Here is a 16495-nt window from a genome sequence, read left to right on the forward strand (position 1 = left end):
CGAGACGCGGCAATTACAAGACTCTGATGATGGCGAAGAAAGCAACCATTATTCGTCAGGTGGAAAGTGGCCAACCTCAGTGCAAAGTTGCTCGGGAGTTCTCCATTTCGAAGCAAACCGTCTCCGACTACCTGAAGAAGTGGAAGATCCTGGAGGCAGCGGAAAAAGTGTCTGCGGGGAAGCAGAAAAATTTCCGTGATGGCAGCCATCCTAAGCTGGAAGAGGCCTTGAACATGTGGCTGAGCGCCACTGTAGCTAGGCGGATACCCGTGTCTGGCGATCTGCTCAGACAAAAAGCAGACACTGGCCCTGCGCATGGATATTACTGGATTCAAATTCAGCGATGGCTGGCTGCGGAATTTCAAAAAAAGGTACGACCTGGCATTCAAACGAATGTGTGGCGAGAGTGGGGCTGTCGACCTAACCCTTGTGTCGAACTACCGCGCAGACAAGCTGTGTGCACTGCTGCGCCAGTACTCTTCAGACAACGTCTTTAACTGAGATGAGACAGGCCTTTTTTTATAAGATGTTGCCTGACAAGATGCTTCCTTTGTCCGGGGAGCCCTGCCAAGGGGGAAAGCATAGTAAGGAGCGTCTGACAGTTGTCGTGGGAGGCAACATGTCAGGAACGGAGAAGCTTGCACTCCTCGTTATAGGAAAATCAAAACATCCTAGATGTTTTAAAGGGGTCAAGACGCTGCCTGTCTGGTACGAGGCAAACTCGAAGGCCTGGATCGCCCAGGCTCTTTTCGAGAAGTACATCCGGAAGCTTGATCGAAAATACGAGCTTCAAAACCGCAAGGTGCTCATGTTCATCGACAACTGCGGTGCCCACGGGAACATAACCAACCTGAAGGCAATTTACCTAGAGTTTTTGCCGCCAAATACAACCAGTGTGTTGCAGCCTATAGACCAGGGCGTGATTACAAACTTGAAGGTTCACTATCAATTGCGCCTTTTCAATCGCGTGCTCTTGTGTGTGGACTGCGGCAAGAACTACGTTGTGGATGTGCTGTCGGCCATCGGCATCCTGTCTGATGCCTGGAAGGCAGTGACGGTGGACACAATCTGCAACTGCTTTCACCATGCAGGATTTGTCCTTGATGATGAGGACACTGCCACAGGCCACGACCCCGCGGCTGAGCTGTCGCCTGACACGAACATTATCGACGACCTCCATGCCAGTGGGGTCGATATCCCCGCTGTTACGTTTGAACAGTTTGCTAACTTGGACAGTGCCGTCCTGCCCTGTGCCGAGTTAGATGATGAGGAGATCGTCCGTCAGGTTCTGGAGCCGCCGCAAGTGGACAGCGACTCCGATGACGACGCACCGCCCACACCACAGCCATCGAGTGCAGACTTGGCGCAGGCCTTGATGACGCTCTTCTCTGTCTATAGCGATAGCCTGACACTGTCAGAAATACAGGCTGACCTATCGCGCGTAAGCGTGCACCTGTACAGTCGCGCATTGACAATTTTTTCCGTCCACTGGGACCATAAAGGTACTTTTTTCTGGCGAATCCTTTTTTTCGGACCCTCGATTATTCGGATTTTTCGGCGGTTCCCGTCGAGTCCGAATAAACGGTCGGCGGCTGTAATCGATTTGAGGCAGCAAATTTCCTTAAAGATGATGTCCGATTTCCATTCACCAAGCAGGGGTTTGGTTATGTGTAACTTGTTATTAATACAGGAGTCCCATTGCTGTTGCCATTTTGATGTCAGGACTTTTCGAATTGCTCGGATACTGTCTTTGTATGGAAGTTGTGTAAATTAGGTCTTTGTGCGCTGTCATTGCCGCTCATCTACCTGCCGATTCATTGCATGTTTGAAGAATCGTGTGGTTCGTCCGTGTTTGTTATTCACCACCATGTTTATGATATCGCCAAGCAGCAGTTCATAGGTGGGTTTTAAATTTGAAGCTCCGAGTGCACTCAACGAATCGGTGTAAATGATAGCACTCTTTTGCTTGTCTTTGATAATTTTTTTACTGCCATCCATATAGCCATACCTTGGCGGTAAACACTCCAGCAGAATGATGTATTCGAATGCTACTTTCTCAATTTTTCGTTACGGTTCCCACACCAACACATAATGACACCCATGAAAGCAAAGGGCGAATTACTTTCAGAAATCAGGCCCATCTCCACTTTCTTGTTCATTACATCGCGAGGCTTTTGAGCCCCGGCCGCTTTGATGCCTTCAGGTCGCATACGAGGGTTTATTGGCCAGTCGCCTTCTCCCAGGATGATGTATCACGTGACGGCTTGGGGCAGAAAGGACCTTCCACATTCGCCGCCAAAGCCGTGGAGTGTGGCGCTCACTAAGAGTCCCAGGCCTTAACTAAGTTCACATATATTGCTCACATACAATAGTCACATATAACGCTCCAAAGCCTTCGAAGAGAAGCGAAAAAAAAATGCCAAATGATCAAGGAACATTGTTTTTTTTTATAAGAAAAGTTACATCCCCGTGCGGCGCTTCCGCCTTTCTATCTCAGGAAGCTTATCAATAGTTCGTTAATGATGAAAGTGTATTTTTTTTCTTTGTTGAAATATTCTCGGAACGACTGTAACTTTCGTTATATAGATTGTTAAACAGTTTTACATGCAGGAGTGAATGCACGTTGATACTAGGCATTAGATAATCGGTGCCCACGCAATGCGTTTTCTGACACAATATGCTGCTGAAAAGCCGCGCTTAAGATACTGTTCTTCCAAGGAGGATGCACGTTGTAGAACTGCCCTCCTGCAATCAGATACCACAAATAAGTCACTGAGCCAACCCTGTCATTGCTCAAAATGCAAAATATATGCCCCATTCGTATGCCCCCTCCCCCGTGCGGAGCTTCCGACTCGAAGCTTAACAATAGTTCATTATTGACAAAAGAGTATTTTTTTTATTTGTAGAAATATTCTCAAAACGACTACAACTTTCTTTTTATAGCTTCTTTTTCAATTTTACATGCAGGAGTGAATGCACGTTAATCATTAAAATTAGGTAATCGGTACCCACGCAATGCATTTTATGACGCAATCAGCTGCTTAAAAGCTGCGCTTCAGATACTTACCTTGCACGTTGTAAAGCGGTTCACACCCAGCTCCTGCAATTGGGTAACACAAATAAGTTACTCAGTCAACCCTTTGATTGCTGAAGATGCAAAATATATGCCCCATTCGTTTCCGTACGCACGCATATCACATGCTGCGATAGTGTCACAGTTCTAAAAATAATATTTAGCACGGGGAAATAGATCATCAGGCAAGTATATTTACAAAACTGCTTTTTAATCAATACCTACAACCCAATATTTCCAAGCAATAGTTATTCTCTTTTCCTGAACTTCAAGATGCATGAATAATAGTATGCGGATTACGAGGCGTACCGAAATAAAATGCGGTGTCCCACCATCCATCAGTACTCGGCAATCCCCGCCGCGAAGATCCAAGGATGACAAAAACAATCGAGAGGGTAATCTATTTGAGCCAGCAAATTCCCTTATTTCGTCTGATGATCTTGATCTGGTGATAATCTACACCGAAATGGAAGGAGCCGTCGTATGGCTGCTGGTAAGAGGTGCGGTCGTTGGCGACAAGAGGAATGCGTTCTGGTTTTGTCGCTGTAACTGCTAGCCCTACACCATCGTTCAGGTTACTTCAATTGAGCCGTACTGCTCATCTACAACAAATTTAGCCAAAGTAAAATTTTGCCGCATTTTCAGGAGGAAGGCAGCTTCCGGTTGGCACAGGATACGCGTGGGGATACCGGTTTCTCAGCTGCATGCAAATATGAGAAGTTGTCTCTCTGGCTGGTTCGTCTGCGCAGTTCGTCCAGTCATGAGGTCGTACAAAATTTTGTCAAGAGCCTGCGGCTTCGGACACCACACCAGCTGACTCCCCACCACCCCTGCTCCTACTAAGGAGGTGCGGTGCATTTTCTATGACGCTGCAAGTTACTTTTCTTGTGGGTCAGATGGATTGTTGCCGTTATTGATAAAAGCATATTTTTTAATTGTAGAAATATTCTCAAAACAACTACAACTTTCTTTTTATAGCTTCTTTTAAAATTTTACATGCAGGAGTGAATGCATGTTAATCATTAAAATTAGGTAATCGGCGCCCACGCAATGCCTTTTATGATGCAATATGCTGCTTAAAAGCCGCGCTTCAGATATTTACCTTGCACGTTGTAAAGCGGCCTCACCCAGCTCCTGCAATTGGGTAACACAAATAAGTTACTTAGTCAACCCTTCGATTGCTGAAAATGCAAAATATATGCCCCATTCATTTGCGTACGCACGCATATCAGATGCTGGGATAGTATCACACTTTTAAAAATAAATTTAGCTTTAGACTGGGAAATAGATCATCAGGCAAGTATATTTAAAATTTTTTTTAATCAATACCGGCAAACCAGTGCTTTGAAATGAAACTGTCACGTGCCAATTGTTTTCTTTCTCGTCCTCTGCTCCCACTCTCAACCAGCAAATCATGCACACAGCCTGCCATTCAGTAATGGCAAGACCTTTAGCCGTAATCTTCGTACTCAACACCAAAACTTTGGAAGAACATTTTTTTTCTGGTATCTTTGCCTGTACACACCACACCTCAATAAAGGTTTAAGGAATGGCATTGCTTTGAACAAGCGAAGAGTCTCCCCATCACCCGCCAGTTCCTTCACCTGCCTAAGACCGCCGTCCACGGAACGCACGGCTAAAGATCACGGACGAAGGCGCGCTACACGAACGGCCGAAACCACCGCGTCCGAAGCGGCACATTCAACGTCGTCGTTGATTCTACTGGGCATAGCTACGGCCCATCTGCTGTCATCGGATCGTCAGCCAGCGCGTCCAGCGGCACCCAAGACTGTGTTGATATGGCATACTATTCAGTGCAAGACCGCGTTGATACGGCATACTATTCAGCGCGCTGCCCGAACGGTCGGCACGAGCGGAACGGCTGGAACCACCTGTTGCATCCGAAGCGGCACATAACGTCGCCGTTGCTTCTACTGGGCATAGCTGCGGCCCATCTGATGTTATCGGATCGTTAGCCAGCGCATCCAGCGGCATCCAAGACCGCGTTGATACGGCTTACTATTCACTGGACGAGTCGGCTGAGCGCGCGAGAAGTGCGGCGTTCTTGAAGGAGTGTCTAGCATCATAGTGCGCAACGGAGCGGAAATTCAAGCTGCTAAACGCAGAAGCTTCGGAAGTCGCAAAATGAGCATCTAGACAGTAATGCTACCAAGGTTAGGCTTTCAAAACGGCACAAGCCAGCAAAGAACCCTGCATATACAGCCCTGGCATGATGTAGAGCGAAGTGTTGTTAAATGACAATCAATTTTAGTCATTCAACAAATATTCCATAAATGCGTGAATTTGACTTGAACATTGTTTAAGTTTATTTGTCTATGGAAAGGCTACTTTATTATACAATTTTTGTAGTCATTTAGCTTGTAGGCCACTGGAACGGGCACATGAAGTGGTAAATGTAGTTTCTCATGCTGGTTTAGGGGCAGTACATGGCTTTATGACAAGCTTTTCCCAGTTTTCTGGCAGGCTACTGTCATATATTTAGTATAGTCATTCTCGTGAACAATAGAGCTACAAAATGATGTCATAAATATTGCTGCAGCTGGATTGTAGAAAAAGTTGCAGCTGTCTAAACTTGAAATGCGTTTTTCTCAGTTCGATGTTTTTACACACCGCACTCAGTCTTACGGGGCTTTTTTCTATGATGTTGTGGAGTGACAATAACAAGTTTGGTATCAGTGTATTCATAATGAAATGATCTAGGGGGTGATGCTGTTTATGTCACTCTACAATTATTTTATAAATTACAATCAAAAGTAACAATGAGTCAGAATAAGAAAAATATATTCACAGTCAATGTTGGTCTCCTTTCTTACCTTTATAATGCTTTCAAACAAATAAAAATAGCATCACCCACTAGAGCAAGTCTTTGGCATTAAAGTCATACTCTTACTTTCTGTCTTTAACAAAGATAAATTGCCAAAAAGCCCCGTAAGAAGTACTCATGAAATTTATTTTCAGATTTTAATACTTTCTGAACTAGAGTAGCTATCAAAAAACTAATTATAGATTTGAAATCAGCGTGAAAAGTTGATCTAGACAGTGAAGTTTAGTTCAGATAAAACCAACACTAAAGAAAATGTTTTTAGAACCCACATCCCCCCTTAAGTGCACGAGAGTTTTTTCCTGTGCCCGAAATGCAACTGCCCTGGCCAGAATCGAACCTGCCACCTGGAGCTAGGTAGTGAAATGACACATCCTCAGGGTTATACCACAGCGGGCGGGAAATGCTATTACGAGGCAACCACTGTACCGATACTGCATTTGAAAGTGAAACCTAAATTCTAGCAACATCACAATTTTAATTTCGTGCGAAACTCCGACGCCACTACCACATGTGGCATCATACTTCTTTTTACTGTTACGAATGAACTTGCCTTCCTTTTTGTGAAACGTACAAAATGAAAGGGGCTGGAAGAAAGACTGGAGAAATCTACTTTACTGGTCGAGCGTTCAAGCCCCTCTAAAATCACAAAGTATTACAAACTTTACTTCAAGCTTCATATTTAATAAATACCACTGCTTTCACTCTCCTACGAATTATGTAAACTTGCAGAGCACCGACCTCTAAAAAAGTGTACCGTGTATGAAAGGCCTAAATACCTGTTCTTAATTTAATCATGTAAAAATAAGACAGGACACATACTTCCAAATCAAGACACAGGAAACATAACGGCACAGACACAGTACGTATATACCCCCTTCCAAAGTGCACAATGACTGCTTGAGGTAGCTTTTTCTCACAGCAATTCATCAGTGGAATACTTTACCTGATTCAGTTATCAAAATAAAATCGGTTAGTGCATTCTTACAAGCAACAAATTGCCTTGTGAACCATAATGTTCTATACCCTGAAGTTGTGCACTAATATCGTGATACAAAAAGTCAATAATGAGCTCTGTAATTATGTTATATGCATTTTATATCAGCAGTGCTGCTTCAGTTCGGTGCATAGTCCAACTGCATTATCGCACTTCTCTGTTTATGTATGCTAAATCCACTCCTATATTAGCCCAATCAAGGGCTAACCGTATCAATAAATAAATGAAATGAACAAATTGAAGTGCATGAAAAGAGCGAAGCAAGCTAAGTGATGATTTTTCAGGTAGCGCATACAAACAGCTCTGCTAGCAAAGAGGACGATGCACTCACCATCGTTCTCCTCAAAAGCTTCGTGGGCCCCAGTGATGCTGTCAATGGTGGAGTCCACTTCCTGTGGAGGAAGGGGCTCGAAGCAGTGACAAGTGCCTCTCGGTAGAGTCTTCGTCAGACTATCTGCCGAAGTCTCCAGCAGACTCCCTGTCAAAGTCCCCGTAGAAGTCAGCATTGGCTCCAGGTCAGGTAGGGCATCTGCTGTGCAACCCACCACAGTCGGTTCATGCTCTAGCTTCATGGAGGACACCAGTGACATTGTCAACAGTATTTCACAAAAAGAATCTTGCTCAAAAGTAACTGGCAAAAAAGAAATCAGAAAGTGAAAAGAAATCTACATGTGCATGAATATTTTAGTACCTTTCTACTAGAAGTACCAATCTTGTCATTAAGAGCAGGAAAAAAATGAGAGCCACAATTTAGAAGCGAGTAATTCTTTGAATAGTAGTACAGTAGAACCCTGCTGATACGTTTTTGACGGGACAGTAAAAAAAAACATAAGAGCAGGGAAACACGAGAGCCGAGAAACAGGAAAAATTGAGAAATCAGAGTAGTGGTGAATTGCACACAATTTTATTTTAGTAGTTCTTACCTTTGAAAAAAAAAATGTCTCAGTTTCACCCGAAAGCCGAAGCATCGATTGTGATTGCAAATTAGTAGACAGCTATACAAAGTAAGAATAGTAGTTTGATCGTCCGTATAAACTGGTAAACATTGAAGCTATACAAAGTAAGAATAGTAGTTTGATCGTCCGTATAAACTGGTAAACATTCGCTTATTAGCTATATTTACAGGCATGGTGTCAGCCCGCACAGGCAAACATGAACACAACACACTTAATAAACAGACACTTGCCATCAAATCGCTGGCATGAGGAAGCGCTAGCAGCAGAGAGCAATGTGAGCTTCGTGCTGTCTGTTGCTTCAACAGAAATTGAGCGCCGAGAACACACATCACGCACAAAGGAACGAGCCGTTGACGCACCTACACTGCGTAGACTTTGCCCCCAACGCAAATTGCTTTCAAGATAAGACCAGCGCAACCGCAGAGTAGGCAGTTGATGACAGAGTACAATGCCGCGGAGGCGTGCTTTTTCCATGTCACAGACCGCTTTCAAGATACGGCCCACACAGCGCCGCCGGAGAACCCTCTCTCCCATGTCTCGAGCACAACGGAAGAAGGTGCGCTTCCTCCTCCCTGCATTTCTTTCTCGCACGCGTGAAATTTAGCCCCGGTCGGCTCCCCTCGCACGCTTTCTCTTGCACATACAGCATACGGCGCGCGGCACCGGCATTATTGCCCTTAGACTTTACACGAAACAGCTATGCGCCAACTGGGCCCCAACGCACCATGGACATCATCTTTAAATAGCGAATACGGATCACAAAGCCATGCTTTTGCTGGCGGAAACCGAAAATACGTCTTAGGTGTCGCCCCCTCCACTTTGGGCCGCCAATCCCATCGTCAAGCCACCAAGCCAAGCGTCATGAAAAGTCAACATGGCTGCTAGGACTAGTGCGGGGCGGGAGTTCTCAGCCCACGATGCGGGAACGGTCCCACAGTTGCGATACAACAGCCGGGTTACCAATGCATTGGGTGCTCCGGGAGCTATGCCGGGAATGGCCGAAAACATTGTAACAGCCGGGAAAACGCAGTACCCGGGAACATAACGGGGTTCTACTGTATACAGCTGCTGTTCCACAAATGTTAGTTTATTCAGGTTTAATGGCACAAAAGTAAAAAGGCAATGCAGCACCAGCCACAAGGTATTAGGAAATCAAATTTTATTGCAGCGAAAGCTGTGTTACCTTATAGTAAAAAACCAGCTTCACCTGTCCAACATGTCAGTTACCTTATAGTAAGAAACCAGCTCCATCTAAAAACTCCAAGTCAGTGAATGGCACTAGCGGATCATCTCCCAATATTCAGGCGGGGTCTAAAGCTATGTGTAAGTTATACAGATTCTGTATAAGTTTCCGTCTGTGTTTCTATATGTGGACATTTATAACAATATGTATTAGTGTAAGAGGTTCATGATGCTTATCGCAAGTTGGCGGATCTTCTTTTTGAAGTAAAGAATTGTGTGTCAGTGTGCGTACCTTAGTCGAAGTCGACATAGGATCACCTGTTGCGGGTGACTGCCCGATTTCCATTCACCAAGCAGGGGTTTGGTTATGTGTAACTTGTTATTAATACAGGAGTCCCATTGCTGTTGCCATTTTGATGTCAGGACTTTTCGAATTGCTCGGATACTGTCTTTGTATGGAAGTTGTGTAAATTAGGTCTTTGTGTGCTGTCATGGCCGCTCATCTACCTGCCGATTCATTGCATGTTTGAAGAATCGTGTGGTTCGTCCGTGTTTGTTATTCACCACCATGTTTATGATATCGCCAAGCAGCAGTTCATAGGTGGGTTTTAAATTTGAAGCTCTGAGTGCACTCAAAGAATCGGTGTAAATGATAGCACTCTTTTGCTTGTCTTTGATAATTTTTTTTACTGCCGTCCATATAGCCATACCTTGGCGGTAAACACTCCCAGCAGAATGATGTATTCGAATGCTACTTTCTCAATTTTTCGTTACGGTTCCCACACCAACACATAATGACACCCATGAACGCAAAGGGCGAATTACTTTCAGAAATCGGGCCCCTCTCCACTTTCTTGTTCATTACATCGCGAGGCTTTTGAGCCCCGGCCGCTTTGATGCCTTCAGGTCGCATACGAGGGTTTATTGGCCAGTCGCCTTCTCCCAGGATGATGTATCACGTGACGGCTTGGGGCAGAAAGGACCTTCCACATTCGCCGCCAAAGCCGTGGAGTGTGGCGCTCACTAAGAGTCCCAGGCCATAACTAAGTTCACATATATTGCTCACATACAATAGTCACATATAACGCTCCAAAGCCTTCGAAGAGAAGCGAAAAAAAAATGCCAAATGATCAAGGAACATTGTTTTTTTTTATAAGAAAAGTTACATCCCCGTGCGGCGCTTCCGCCTTTCTATCTCGGGAAGCTTATCAATAGTTCGTTAATGATGAAAGCGTATTTTTTTTCTTTGTTGAATTTTTCTCGGAACGACTGTAACTTTCGTTATATAGATTGTTAAACAGTTTTACATGCAGGAGTGAATGCACGTTGATACTAGGCATTAGGTAATCGGTGCCCACGCAATGCGTTTTCTGACAAAATATGCTGCTGAAAAGCCGCGCTTAAGATACTTACTGTTCTTCCAAGGAGGATGCACGTTGTAGAACAGCCCTCCTGCAATCAGATACCACAAATAAGTCACTGAGCCAACCCTGTCATTGCTCAAAATGCAAAATATATGCCCCATTCGTATGCCCCCTCCCCCGGGCGGAGCTTCCGACTAGAAGCTTAACAATAGTTCATTATTGACAAAAGAGTATTTTTTTTATTTGTAGAAATATTCTCAAAACGACTACAACTTTCTTTTTATAGCTTCTTTTTCAATTCTACATGCAGGAGTGAATGCACGTTAATCATTAAAATTAGGTAATCGGTACCCACGCAATGCATTTTATGACGCAATCAGCTGCTTAAAAGCTGCGCTTCAGATACTTACCTTGCACGTTGTAAAGCGGTTCGCACCCAGCTCCTGCAATTGGGTAACACAAATAAGTTACTCAGTCAACCCTTTGATTGCTGAAGATGCAAAATATATGCCCCATTCGTTTCCGTACGCACGCATATCACATGCTGCGATAGTGTCACAGTTCTAAAAATATTTAGCACGGGGAAATAGATCATCAGGCAAGTATATTTACAAAACTGCTTTTTAATCAATACCTACAACCCAATATTTCCAAGCGATAGTTATTCTCTTTTCCTGAACTTCAAGATGCATGAATAATAGTATGCGGATTACGAGGCGTACCGAAATAAAATGCGGTGTCCCACCATCCATCAGTACTCGGCAATCCCCGCCGCGAAGATCCAAGGATGACAAAAACAATCGAGAGGGTAATCGATTTGAGCCAGCAAATTCCCTTATTTCGTCTGATGATCTTGATCTGGTGATAATCTACACCGAAATGGAAGGAGCCGTCGTATGGCTGCTGGTAAGAGGTGCGGTCGTTGGCGACAAGAGGAATGCGTTCTGGTTTTGTCGCTGTAACTGCTAGCCCTACACCATCGTTCAGGTTACTTCAATTGAGCCGTACTGCTCATCTACAACAAATTTAGCCAAAGTAAAATTTTGCCGCATTTTCAGGAGGAAGGCAGCTTCCGGTTGGCACAGGATACGCGTGGGGATACCGGTTTCTCAGCTGCATGCAAATATGAGAAGTTGTCTCTCTGGCTGGTTCGTCTGCGCAGTTCGTCCAGTCATGAGGTCGTACAAAATTTTGTCAGGAGCCTGCGGCTTCGGACACCACACCAGCTGACTCCCCACCACCCCTGCTCCTACTAAGGAGGTGCGGTGCATTTTCTATGACGCTGCAAGTTACTTTTCTTGTGGGTCAGATGGATTGTTGCCGTTATTGATAAAAGCGTATTTTTTAATTGTAGAAATATTCTCAAAACAACTACAACTTTCTTTTTATAGCTTCTTTTAAAATTTTAAATGCAGGAGTGAACGCATGTTAATCATTAAAATTAGGTAATCGGCGCCCACGCAATGCCTTTTATGATGCAATATGCTGCTTAAAAGCCGCGCTTCAGATATTTACCTTGCACGTTGTAAAGCGGCCTCACCCAGCTCCTGCAATTGGGTAACACAAATAAGTTACTTAGTCAACCCTTCGATTGCTGAAAATGCAAAATATATGCCCCATTCAATTGCGCACGCACGCATATCAGATGCTGGGTAGTATCACACTTTTAAAAATAAATTTAGCTTTAGACTGGGAAATAGATCATCAGGCAAGTATATTTAAAATTTTTTTTAATCAATACCGGCAACCCAGTGCTTTGAAATGAAACTGTCACGTGCCAATTGTTTTCTTTCTCGTCCTCTGCTCCCACTTTCAACCAGCAAATCATGCACACAGCCTGCCATTCAGTAATGGCAAGACCTTTAGCCGTAATCTTCGTACTCAACACCAAAACTTTGGAAGAAAGTTTTTTTTTCTGGTATCTTTGCCTATACACAGCACACCTCAATAAAGGTTTAAGGAATGGCATTGCTTTGAACAAGCGAAGAGTCTCCCCATCGCCCGCCAGTTCCTTCACCTGCCTAAGACCGCCGCCACACTATCATGCACGGACCCACCAATATCTGCGCCATCTACAGCAACGAAGATGTAATTCGCATTGTCCGCCGCGAACTAGAAGCAACACTTTCTACGGCCATTCTTCCAGAAGTTCAGTCAGCCAAACTATCCACCGTGTCATTCACACAAGAAGTTGTCCGCCAGGAGTTCCCGAACATGGGTTTATAAACCACCGTCTCTTCTATCCGTGCACGCGAATGTACTCCTGCCAATGCCACCCAGAACCAGGTCTAGCCTTCATGCTTGAGAAAACCGGCTGACTGGAGGACGGCAGACGACCGACGCAAATGTTTCAACTGCTCTCACGTTGGGACACGTCGCCCATCCTTGCTGCAGTCCAGGTTGTCTTGAAGACAACATTCGACGTTTTTCCCCTCGTTATGATCCACAGGCTTCCCATGCCGCAGTTCCACACTCCTGGTTTAGCCATTCAGCGTCACCACAACGCCATCGCTCTCTATCGCCTCAACCACGCCGGTCCTCGTCGCCTGGCACCTACACTCCGGAAAACTAAGCCGTGAAGCTCCCGGAGGTGACGCTGCATAATGACCCGGTGTAAAAATTCTCTGTTGACTGTGCCCACGCACCAAAATTTTCTGGACATTCAAGTGGACGACGTTACCGTTATGACCTTCATTGGCACCGGAGCGCAGATTTCAGTAATGAGTGCTGCTCTCTGTACTCAGCTGCTCAATGTTATTACGGCGGCTATTCAACGCACACCACAGGTCGCTGACGGCAGCACGCCTGCCGTTCTAGGAATGTGCACCGGCCAAGAATGCATTACTGGCCATCAGAACACAGTTTTGTTTGCTGTGATTGTGCAGTGCCCTCATTATGTGGTCCTTGGCCTACACTTTGGATGCACTCAGCCCTTATCCACTGCTCGACAGGAGTTCAATTGGAACGCCCTTTTGACGCACACAATATTCTACACTCCTAGCCACCTATGTTCTGTAGACTTCCTCCATTTGGCACCGCAAGCCATAACTAGGTCTCGTTAGGTCCCTCTCCTCATGTGTGATACGGTGCATACAATTTTTCCCCTGTTCTACACACTGTGATCACCATATGCGGAAACACAACCTGCCAGCCTCTTTTGTACTTGGGACTATCTACCCATGTGCTACCTGCTGGTATCATGTTTGCCAGTGTCGTCATTGCTGGCATGCAATATTTCTGTGTTTCTGCGAAATTACGATATTTCTGTGCCAGCCTGTCTGTACGAGATTAAACCCGAAATTGCTTCCCTCTAGTACAATTTCTATCCTTACCATGCATATAATTAACAGTAGTGGGGATAACGAGCACCTCTGCCTTAGTCTTCTGGTGATGTAAACTTTCTCCTCGCTCCTCATCTCTTCCTATGCAACTCAACTGTATTTTTTAGGTAAATGTCTGAACCACTGTAAACAGTCGTTGCCTAAGCCTTACCCTCCCAGAATATCCTACAAAATGTTCTCGTCTACATTGTCATACGCTCTGATACTAAAAAAATATATATATAACGGTTCTCTGCCCATGCTGTAGTTTTAATTGATTCACCAGCATTGCTAATCTGTATATAACCGATGTAATGGATTAACGGTCCATATGCATCAATTCTATCTTTTTCCCCTTAACTTTATACATGAAATTCATTAACTTTGTCGCCAACTTCTGGTTCTCGCCTATCTAGTAAGCTTTTTTTCTACTCCTAACAGAGCTTCCTTACTATTTGGTCCTAGTTAATCAGTCTAATGGGAACCTCGTCTATCTGTGTGGCTGTGCACTTCAGATACCTACCTTTCTTTCCAAGGAGGATGCACGTTGTTAAGGGGCCCAACCAGCTCCTGCCAATCGGATAACACAAATAAGTCACTGAGTGAACTCTGATTGCTTGGATGTGCAGCAGTGCCACTCTGCGGTGGCCATTAGTCGATGCACTGGCGCACCCTCCCGTTTGCGCCAATACCCAGTATTTTCGTCCACTACACATGCACCTAAACTTAGGTCCACGAGCGTTTTTTCTTTTTTTACCCTTTCCCCAAAATGCAACTGCCCTGACCGGAATCGAACCTGCCATCTGTAGCTAGACAGCATAACGACACAGCCGCAGGGTTATACCACAGCGCGCAGGAAATGCTCTTACAGGCAACCACTGTACTGATGTTGCATTTGAAAGAGAAAGTTAAATTCTCGCAACGTCCCAATTTTAAATTCGTGCAAAACGCCGATGCCACTACCACATGTGGCATCATACTTCTTTTTTACTCTTACGAATAAAATCTTCATTTTTGTGAAACGTACAAAACGGAAGGGGCTGGACGAAACACTAGAGAAATTTACTGGTCGAGAGTTTGAGCACCTTTAAAATCGCAAAGTATTACAAACTTTAAAGTATACAAAGCTTGTTTAACAAGATGAAAATAAATGATGTGGTGTATGGCTGGAATGAGGCTACTAATGTGAGGTACATATGTAAGGCATCTTCCGAAAGCTACGAGAGGCATGGTGATAACAATTGATGGCGTCACATTGCTTCTAAGCAGTTCAAGATAATAAACATAAATGTAAGAAGCATTTTAAATAAAGTTGTGGACATTGAGTCTCTAGTACTGGAACACCATCCTGATATTATGGTACTTACTGATGTGCTTGACAGGAGGTTAGTGGTCGAGGCACAGAAACAATTTGGCCATCGTTCGACCTGTGTGCTTGTACTCCCATCTGGTGGTAGTTGTTTAGACCAAACCCGTACAGCTTGCTGGTTTCACGTAGCCGTGCATATGTGGCCTATGCCCCAGCCTATATCCTATCAAGGTTCGCGTCTTGCAACCACTGGGTTTCGGTAAAAGACAAAAAAGAAATTGTGGACTTTTTATAGAGCCTTGGTGGTACTTAATGCACATAAAGAGACAGTCAAACTTAATGCACTCCGGTTGTTTAATCTTGAATATCGCACCTAAAATGAGATATCCTTTATCAAATTTCAACACAATCCAAGCAACATCGAATTCAACTGGGTGTCTCAGCTACCTCAGACCGAAATGTCACGTGGCAAAGTGCACTGCAAAATTTCAATATAGCAGGGAACGGTAAATACTGATACAGGACGTCGCAGCCAGCTGCATACCAGGCCAAAAATGCCGCATCGGTATCTGCCTCGACTGGCCACGGCCTTCAGTTCAAACATGGTCCGCGCTTTGCACCACAGTGCGTTTCCGTGTGCATTTGTTGAGAGGCCTCTTCTTACGCACTCGCAGTGCGTAAATCACAATTATATGAAGCCAACATACAATGACACCCATGAAAGCAGAGGGTGAATACTTGTTTTAAGAAATCGAGCCCCTTTCCCTTTTCTCGTTCATTAAATCACGAGGCTTTTCAACTGTGGCCTCTTTGATGCCTTCAGGTAGCATACGAGGGTTTATTGGTGAGTCGCCTTCTCCCAGGCTCATGTATCACACAACGCCTTGGGGCAGAAAGGACCTTCCACATTCGCCGCCAAAGCCGTGGAGTTATAGCACTGGATAACAGTCCCAGGCCTTAACTAGTTCACATATATAGCGCAAATACAACTACAGTAGAACCCCGCTGTTACGTTTTTCATGGACCGTAAAAAAAAAACGTAAGAGCCGGGAAACGCAAGAGCCAGGAAACAGAAAAAATTGAGAAATGGGAGTAGTGTCGAACTGCACACAATATTATTTTAATTCTTCTGTGCGACAAAAAGTAGTTTCGCCCGACAGCCGAAGTATCGATTGCGATGAGCTATACAAAGTAAGAATAGTAGTTTTTATCGTCTGTATAAACATGTAAACATTCGGTTATTAACTAATTAACAAACATGGTGTCAGCGCCCACAGGCAAAACATGAACACATCACACTCGATGAGCGCGGACACACGCAGTTAAGCGCCGCTGCAGAAGCGAGCGAAGTGACCTTCGTGCTGTTGTCTATCGCTTCAACCCAAACTGAGCGCCGAGAACACGCAGCACGCACCAAAGCCATGAGCCGCGACGCACCTACACTGCGTAGAA

General features: G+C 44.7%; 1 protein-coding gene and 1 long non-coding RNA gene across 2 annotated transcripts; one reads left to right on the forward strand and one right to left on the reverse strand.

The window, feature by feature from the left end:
- The first annotated feature begins 324 nt into the window (after positions 1–324).
- On the forward strand, positions 325–1911 carry LOC125944174 (tigger transposable element-derived protein 4-like). The gene is made up of 2 exons (XM_049664481.1): positions 325–1658; positions 1775–1911. The coding sequence occupies exons 1-2, from the start codon at positions 503–505 to the stop codon at positions 1909–1911; spliced, it is 1293 nt and encodes a 430-aa protein (XP_049520438.1). The 5' UTR covers positions 325–502.
- A 1178-nt stretch (positions 1912–3089) lies between these two features.
- On the reverse strand, positions 3090–15280 carry LOC125942636 (uncharacterized). Its single transcript, XR_007465275.1, has 3 exons — positions 15102–15280; positions 4176–4207; positions 3090–3100 (listed from the first exon to the last, which is right to left on the reverse strand). It is a non-coding gene; the product is annotated as an uncharacterized LOC125942636 (long non-coding RNA).
- Positions 15281–16495: the final 1215 nt, after the last annotated feature.

This window comes from Dermacentor silvarum, chromosome 1 (assembly GCF_013339745.2).
Source record: "Dermacentor silvarum isolate Dsil-2018 chromosome 1, BIME_Dsil_1.4, whole genome shotgun sequence".
In the NCBI taxonomy this organism is placed as follows: Eukaryota; Metazoa; Arthropoda; class Arachnida; order Ixodida; family Ixodidae; genus Dermacentor; species Dermacentor silvarum.